General features: G+C 49.5%; 1 protein-coding gene across 5 annotated transcripts in view; it reads right to left on the bottom strand.

Moving 5' to 3' along the window:
• Positions 1 to 8,675, bottom strand: part of LOC113204994 (insulin gene enhancer protein ISL-1) — a 127,454-nt gene that overhangs the window by 41,578 nt on the left and 77,201 nt on the right. For 2 of the 5 annotated variants that reach the window (XM_052265064.1, XM_052265066.1), the window contains exon 1: positions 1,547 to 1,940. The exons of the other annotated variants lie outside the window; for them this stretch is intronic. In XM_052265064.1, the coding sequence (XP_052121024.1) occupies positions 1,547 to 1,643 (97 nt within the window). In that variant the 5' untranslated portion in view covers positions 1,644 to 1,940. Of the gene's footprint in view, positions 1 to 1,546; positions 1,941 to 8,675 lie in introns of those variants that run through there. 5 annotated transcript variants of the gene reach the window in all.

Below are 8,675 nucleotides of genomic sequence, written 5' to 3'. Positions count from 1 at the left end.
AATAACCCTGGTCTTTTGATCGCCTAGGTGTTGGATTTAGCGCCGACCCGTCGACGCCGGCCGCCGTGGCCGTCCCGCTCAGCGGCTTTGTGAAGGAACAATGAGAAATCACCGTCCGATAGTAGTAAAATAAGTACAAGCGGTTCACTTTTTACAGCCAGTGAAGGGAAGGGTCACCTCGGCCGCCGGCCGTCGTCGCCGCCGCTGCAGGACGAGTGGCGCCAGGCGACACCGCCGCCCGGGCCAAGCGCCCCAGCCAGGGCGTTATCCGGGAGACTGACGGTCCTGCTCCTTGTTCGGGGACCGAAGACAAGACATTAGGACGGTGGGCTGGCCGGGCCAGCCGACCCGGGCTGTACCTGGGCCCCAGTCGCTGCGACCGGCGGCGGCCGAGGCGGCGGCCCGGCCGGCTGGGTGGCCGGAACAACCCTTCCCCAACGACCTCGCCACGACCTCTGATTTCCGGGCCGTTTTCTCTGTAATATAGTTTGATTGATATTAAGCTGGACCAACGACCAACTACGAGGACATAACATTCTCCCTAAACACAACTTTCCTTGATTGAGCACAGTTAGTTGTACTGAATGTAGACTTGTGTCAGATAATCAAAAAAAAGGTCAAATATCCGTCATTGTTGTCACTTCAAAAATCGCAGAAAAATTTGACTATCAGCACTCTACTTTGGACAACGTGTTGGCAAGTCAGCGCTGTTTCACTGCAATTACTCGGCAGTTTCACACTGTATACTCTATTCCAATCTGAATTGTACAAGGTCAACACTTCTCTCATAGGCGAGCAAAAACAACACAATGAATCATTTAAAATTTACACTTTCCGAGAGGCTCACCGCGAGGGACTTATTAAACCAACACAAAACAACAGTGACAATTTTAGATCGACATCAATGCACACTGCACAGTACTGTCTGAACTTGATTATTGTTATTGCCTCATCCGGCAAAATATTTAGAAAATGCACAAAAGGCATGATGCCAAGGGCGAGTCCTGGCAGATATCTGACATTGGTGCAGTTAACAAAGTTGGGTAATTCATTACAATCAGTGACCATATGAGAAGAACGCCCTTAACTTGTTTGAGCACATTTATTATGCTTTTAATATATGTTGCAGTTATTCCAATTTGCCATCTAGCCTGCAGACTTTTTCCTTGAGATATTTTGAAACAAATTATTAACCTTGCTTTAGTAAATTTGTAGACTTAGCCTATACTACAAACAAAACAAAAACGAAGAACACCATGGCATTCAGTTGCGGTGTACTGACTGAAGAAAAATCTAATTGGAGTGCTGTATGAATTCAAAGATAAACACTATCCGGTCGCACTGGCACTGAACTCATCATAATGTCCATGTCACGGGGGTGTCCCAAGGCCAACCATGGCAGCCACACCCCGGCAGGGGGTGGGCACACGCGCACGCCCGGGCGCACGCCCCCTCCGGGCCCTCCGCGTGGCCGCTGGGCCGCCGCTGGGCCGCCGCTGGGCCGCCGCCGGGTGGATGCCCTCCGAGCCGCCCTAGCGCGACTCACCCTGGTGGGACGGCCTGTCCATGAGGACCTCGGCCTTGATGGGCGAGATCTTGAGGCTCCTCGCGCACACCGGGCCCAGGGGGCCGAGGTTCACCATGGGGGTGGCGAGGAGAGGCGGGAGCCCCAGCAGAGGGGAGCCCGGCTCGCAGAAGGGCGCCGATGGCTCGACGGGGAGGGTGTCTTGGGGAGCGTGTCTCCTCCGGAGGCTCCGGGGGCTCCGCAGCTTGGCTCCGGGGTGGCGTAACGCCCACTTCACAGCACTAGACACACGCACACACTCACACGCGCGAGCACGCACACAAACGCACTGCACTCGGCGGCGGCGAGTTCCTCCCCGGCAGGGCACCGTCACGGAGCGCACGCTCGATGTGCGCGGCTCGGGAGCTCCACGGCTACTGACGCGGCGGGCAGGGCGGGCGGGCCGGCCGGGTGGTGGGGGGCGTGGCCACTCCCCTCCTGCGCTGCTCACGGCTCGATCAGCCGCCTTCCCCTACCACCCCCCCCCCCTCCCTCCCCTCGACGGGCGGAGCCCCGTGCGCAGGCGCAGGGTGGGCGGCGGCAGACCCTGCGGGGCTTCGAGGGGCCTAAGCGGGGACACAAAGGGCCACCAGCCAGCAGGCAAATGAGGAACCCCACCGCGCGCGCGCCTGTGTGTGTAAGAGCGGGCACGCGCGCGTGTCTGACACGCACGGTTTGGAGATTTCTAGCCATAGGTGTTCATTTTTACTGATTTTGATGCTGATGGTAATATATTTCTCCTTATCGGCCATACCCTGTGAGCGCAGTAGTACAGTCCTACTGATACAACAGAACAACAAAACTTTCAACTGTTTGCAAGTATAGAACAGGCACGTAACACTCTTGCAACATTGAAAAAGTTTCTCTCTTTGCACCTTTTTCCTCTGTTTAATTTCCTTGTAATTTTGTAAAAAAGGGATTGTTCGACCACGAGTCGACTAAAATTGAATTCACGCAGGTTTCATAAGAACTGCACGGTAAAACAAAACAAAAACAAGAAAAGTTACTATTTCTTTATTGACCGCGCAAAGAGGGTGAGACACGCCTGTCTTTGATGTGGCATAACGGTCCGGAAAGGAAAACAAAATTTAGTCGTTAGGCCACCTTTAGACGGTGGCAAGGCTGTCACCCGTCTGAAACAGCATTCGCCACTAGTTGACACGAGCGGCACACACCTGATACGTGTGTTTGCAGATTGCAAACAGCCCCCGACGCGCTGGCTGGCGCGAGCGCGCCGCCTGGGTAAGGGCGGGAGCTCGGAGCTCAGGCTTCAGCCGAGTGGTTTTTATTTAGAGTCGTGAAAAACTCATGAGTGTATTTACAGAGGCGTGGAGGCGAAAAAGTGCGAGTACTATGTTGAGTAACAATCCACTGAACTGATATTAAAAATCACCTCAAGCCGACCGCGGCCGTCCAGTTTCCCATTTAAAACAAAATAACTCAAAAAGAAAACCCCCAGTGGAAGCAAAAACAATTTAAGTTCGCCCCCCCCTCCCCCCTTTTGTGATTATTAGGTTTTTTGTAAAACACAAAAACAAAAAACAAAACTATATAGGTTTACTTCAGAGGGTGAATGTCTTTGCTGCGTGAGTCCAGGGCTGAGGAATAAAGTTGTAATACACAAACCAGAAAAATTTGGATACTTTCAGATCATGATTTGCAAGAAATTTTAGGATAACCTTCGCAGATCCTGCACGTGCAGGGTAAGGTAGCATTATATCATTAAACCTACAGAGGGGGGTTTACGAACATTCGATTCGAGGGTATGATTCTTAAACCTGATCGCTACGAATAGACGGAATGTACCCGGATGTACCCTACCCGGCTAAATTAAAGCACGCGGGGCACAATGCTGGACCCTCGCGCTGCGCTGGCGGCGCAGCCGGGCCGAGCAGTGCGGCCCTGCGGTACCCTGCGGCAGTCGGCGGGCTCAGTCAGGAAGCCAGAAGGCCTCTCTGCCCCTCCACCAAGCGGTCGCGCGGACTGCTCGCTCGTCATTGGTCGGAGCGGCGCGGGAGGGGAGGGCCAGTGGTGGGCGAGGCGGGGGAGGTGGGGGCGGCCGCCCCGCCGCGGCGCGCAGTGGGCCCCGGACCGCCAGGCATGCAGGGAGGGCGGGGCCACGGCCGCGGCCGATCGCTCGCCCAGCCAGACACAAAAGCAGCGCATCGTCTTTTTAAAATAGGAGGATCGCTTCGATGGGCGAGTGTGTGGCGTATTGCGGTAGTAATCACAACCGCTGGCTGACCCGGCCATAGACGCCGATGACTTGTATTACGTTGGTGGAATTTAAGTGCCGATCAGTTCTGATCGGGGATTAACAATAACAAGACAAAAGGGTGATTAGTCAGGTTATCTTTTCTCCGACGGAAGATGCACTGGTTCAGCTGACGCACTGACTGACTTTGCCATTCTGGTCCAACATATTAGTTATATTTGATGTCAGCACGAAGCAAACTTTAATTCAAAACTCTTTCAGGCTTGAGATGCCCTAAAACTGAGCCCAAACCGACTGCAGTCGCGAGCAGGGAAAAATAATTTATTCTCACAGCTAATATACTCGCTGATTACGAAAGAGACAACCGAATGAGCTACTGAAGCATCTAAATAAACTTGTAACCTTTTCTGAAGAAGTCTGGTGTCAGCTGGAGGTGATAAATGATCCCCCTATCTCAGTAAAGGTGCCCTCGTTCTCGAAAGTATCTCCATTAGCTACCACAGTTACTATTTACAAACCAATGTTTTGTTACAATTGCACATCTAGATTCAGCATCTGATGACCTACAAATTACTTTTCAATTCGACAGCGCTTATCATCGAGTTCGGCAGTTTGGCCTGCATAAGCCTCCAACGCCCGTGCACACCACGCATTATATGCATGAAGTGCCGTCGGTGGTTACGGGCTAAAGAGTTACAAAGTGAATAGGAAATGTGTTAGTCTCTCCCTCTCTCCACACACACATACACACACGCGGGGGGGGGGGGGGGACTGACTGACTGACTGGCGCGCTAGAGTCCGCGTGGCCCTGCGCGGGGACAAGGAGAGTTGGGAAAGAGGGGGGGGGGGGGCACACACACACCTTAAGGCGTAGACTTGCGCCACATTTGCATGGGATATGAGCAGTGGTGGTTTTGATGGATAGATTAGCACAGGAAGCTTGCGACCACAGCGTTCGTCATTTAGCGCTATCGTAGGAAAGCAGAGGGTTGCAACTCGAGTCGCATGCAAAACACCCTTTGCTTTAAAGATTTATCAAGCAGTTTAAAAAAAAGCGCGCCACAATGAGAACCAAGTCATATCACGCATAATTCGTATGCAGCATGTGTAAAATGATAGATAGATAGATAGATAGATAGATAGATAGACATGGAAGTGTTTCATTCATAAATTCAGATTGGTACGACTGGGCAATACATAGCTTCTAGCAGCTCCGAGCAGCTCGGTGCTGCGCTGATAGAATTAGCTGTGACAGAGATGGAGCGGGTCATCTGTTGCCGAAACAGGCCGCAATTTTCAGTCAGATCATTTGTGAGGCTGATTGCAGAAGCGACCAAACAGTTATCAGCCGTCGCACATCAAGAAAGGTGTGACGTCCCGTTGGTATATCGAGTTACATTTTTGTTCCCAACAGCTTTATGCATGCATCAACAAAATGATGCAACACTTCCTTCCAGCAGCCTAAGGTGAGTATTTCTGTTCGCTACTCCCCAAATGTTATGTTCATCCAAATTGATTTCATTTTCCAGCGTTTCACGAGACAATATCCTGAAAGCAACGCCAAGTGTGTAGGAACTATCCCAGCCCGGGGCGTTTCCTGACCAACCCCACTGGTCTCGGCCGACAAAAGACGGGCTGCAATCCTCTTCCACACAAAGCTCTCTGTCTCTCTCGCTCCCCCAGAGCGTGTCGCTCACCACGCCATCTTGGTGTAACCCTCGTTGTAACCCCTGCCAGCCTGAGGCCCCTCAGCAGCGCGGCACACACAAAGCGGAGAGCGGCGGTGAACAATAAAAAAATATAATAATAAAAATCCGTCAGCCATTTTGTTGAGGTGAGGCTCCCCGCCGCGCCACGCCACGCCCCTGACGTCCAGCCGATGTCATTATGTCTGGCCCAGCCGCATAGATTCCGTTGGTGATATGAAGTAACCATCGGGTCGGCGGCAGGAGGGAGAGGAGCTGTGGAACACAGCTAGGAAAAAATAATGTTCTATACAAAACTCATCGTAAATTATTTGCAATGGAAAAATTGCGCATGCAAGCACAGACCCTTTACATTTTGCATACTGTACCAGATTTTGGATGAATTGCACGAACAGTACACATACATTTTAATTATTATTTGACGTAGTAAAATGTACACAAAGTTATGATTTCTTGCAATGGCCGCGTGAGTACAGGGACCCTTCTCGGAGAATGCACGACCGCGCACGGGGGTGCTGTATGTCGAGTCGAACGCACTCTTTCCATACAGAGGCTCGCCTTTTCAGTATTCCATCAAAGTCGGAGTGCCATATCAACGTCGATACAAACAAGTGAACGAGGGAAAAATGGCCGACCGACCTGTGTGGCAGTTGTGCCGTGCTACATGACGACACCCCTCTCTCTCTCTGGGAAAAGGGTGTGTGTGTGTGTGTGTGTGTGGGCGCGAGCGCGCGCGAGCAAGTGTAGCAATGTGAGTGAGCGTGTGTTGGTCTCTGTTTCTCTCGTTTGGACGGGTGACCTGTAAACCCCGGGGTAGGGGAAATGCGGGACAAATGTGATGATAGCATCATATCACCCTGGTTAATCAAATTCACGGCAGGACGATAGTAAAACTTTATTAACACGCTCCCGCCCCCCGATGTATCGATTGGGCGCGCTATCACCTCTCGATCAGAATGACGAGATGACAGCCTGGTTAAACGATTAAACCAGCGAAAATAGCCGTCCGGTTTTTGAAAATAGGCCCTAGTTTTAGAGGAATTCCCTACAAGTGAGCGGTATATCGGCACGACCTGTTGTAGAATTATGTGAAATTGAGGAAGAAAAAGTAAAATATTTGACAAGTTTCAGGGAAGCCAATGTAAACCAGTGGCAGTGGTCGCTACTCCGTCGCCCTCTTCGATCGGCATAAGCGAAGTTTGAAATAACACGCAACAAAACTTTCCGGCAACCACAGGCGCGTCGCGAACGAAAAAAAATTGGTGCAATCAGTGTTTGAGGCGTGCGTGGGAGTGTGTGAGCGCGACAAGGCGGTGACAAATCGCGAGGTAGCGTGATGCGGGGCGTAACACACCGGCCATCTTGCTTAGTGTTGTGGCCGCGTCGCCGTGACAACGCCACAAGAATCGTATTGGCTCTAGGGTCGTGATCTCAGCGCCATACCACGATCGCACCGACCCAACCAGCGGCCTCAAGTAGTAAAATAAATAGCTAGGATGTGAATCATTCGCGAAGCAAATTTGATCTAGAATGCGCAACTAAAGTAAGATGCGTAAGTAACGGCACAGAAAAAAAACAATGTAGTGAATTAACGGCAAATTTGTTGTTAAGTTTTTTACTGAATCGTGTTGTTGTACAATAAAATCGACTGGTAATGTAACAAGGACTTTTGTCAAGTAACAATAAAAGTTGCCCACAAACAAAAAAATGTCAAGGAACAACAAGAAATATTCAAGAACAATGTTCTTGATTTGAATTAAAAACAATCATGGTTCTGTGAGTCATCACTAAAGGAATTTTTTTCTTGTGTGTACCTGGCATGACACACAATACGAAGTGTGTACATGCGTTGCACATACTTCTTAGTTACGCGCTAGCGCTATGGCAAGTATATACTACTTCTAAAGTGCGTGCTATCAAGTTAACACAAGGCAGAGTGTACTATGTACACAGTTAGGTTTACGGTGTATTTTTTGCAGAGTGGGGTCAAAAATTGGATACGGAAGTAAAATCGCCAAAACAATCAGAAGATCTAGATTAGTATTTCTCCTTTGCGATTATTTGAAGTCCAGCATTTTGTGTTTTGGATAAAATTACGTCGGCTGAGGGCTAAAGCGTAGATTTTGTCAGTGGCGGTAGAGTTGTAATAAAATGAAAAGGGAAGATAAACAGTGGCAGAGGGGGAAGGACTGTGTAGCAGGTCGTGAGCAGACGAATGAAAGTCGCAAGATGACCTTGTCGATAGGGGCTTTCGAGGTGAGTCTGTAGGACATTTGCTGCCTCGTCCGGTGTGGAAGTTCCTTCTAGAGATAGGAATCTCCAGCAGCGTTGCAGTTCCGTTCTATGCCCCTAGCTTAAGCAAAACTTCGTTAAAAACCAGACTGGTAAAAATAACTGTCACCTGACGACATACTGCGCGACGGACACTCCTGTTATACAACAGAAATCACTGATAAACTAAGTGTTCAACTGCTCAACACTTGTAAGTATGCAACTGCAAGTTGAATACTTGCAAGTGTCCAACTCCGTAGTTCTACACTTGCAAGTGTTAAACTCGGTAGGTGTGCACTTGCAAGTGTGCAACTCCTCAGTTAAACACTTGCTTAGATTGGGCGCTTACTGTGTTGGAAGTGCTCAACCGAGGAGTTGCACACTTTCAAGTGCACACCTACCGAGTTGCACACTTGCAAATATTCAACTTTCAGTTGCACACTTGCAAGTATTTAACTTGCAGTTGCACACTTAAAAGTGTTGAGCAATTGAACACTTAGTTTATCAGTGTATTGAAGAAATAATGTTTGGGATTAAAGTAACGTTTTATTCTTTCAGAGAAAAAACGTTGTTGATTCAAATACAGAAATTTGATGAAAGAAACGTTTTCTTCAATTCAAAGTAGGCTATGCTCTGATTCTAAGCAATATTCTTCAAATTAAATAAATGGCTCAAATTGAAAATTGGTGTTAATTCAAAGAAACGATTCCCTTCGTGAAAATACCTCTAAAACCGTTTGTAACTCGTGATTTTTCGTAGCGCCATATTCAGTCAGGTTCGATGGGTATTCTTTCAGCGCAATGTCATGCTCGAGGATTCTGAATGAACTTAGTGTTTTGTTAGTGACTCGCACGTTTGTAATCCGGATGCGCGCCCTGCGGCGGAGAGGCTCTTTCTCCCGCGTGCGCTTTACGCGATG

The sequence above is a fragment of the Frankliniella occidentalis genome, unplaced genomic scaffold (genome assembly GCF_000697945.3).
Source record: "Frankliniella occidentalis isolate FOCC.00 unplaced genomic scaffold, Focc_3.1 Scaffold23, whole genome shotgun sequence".
Taxonomy (NCBI): Eukaryota; Metazoa; Arthropoda; class Insecta; order Thysanoptera; family Thripidae; genus Frankliniella; species Frankliniella occidentalis.
Note: the sequence above shows the minus strand (reverse complement) of the source record. Positions and strands in the feature narration are given on the sequence as shown.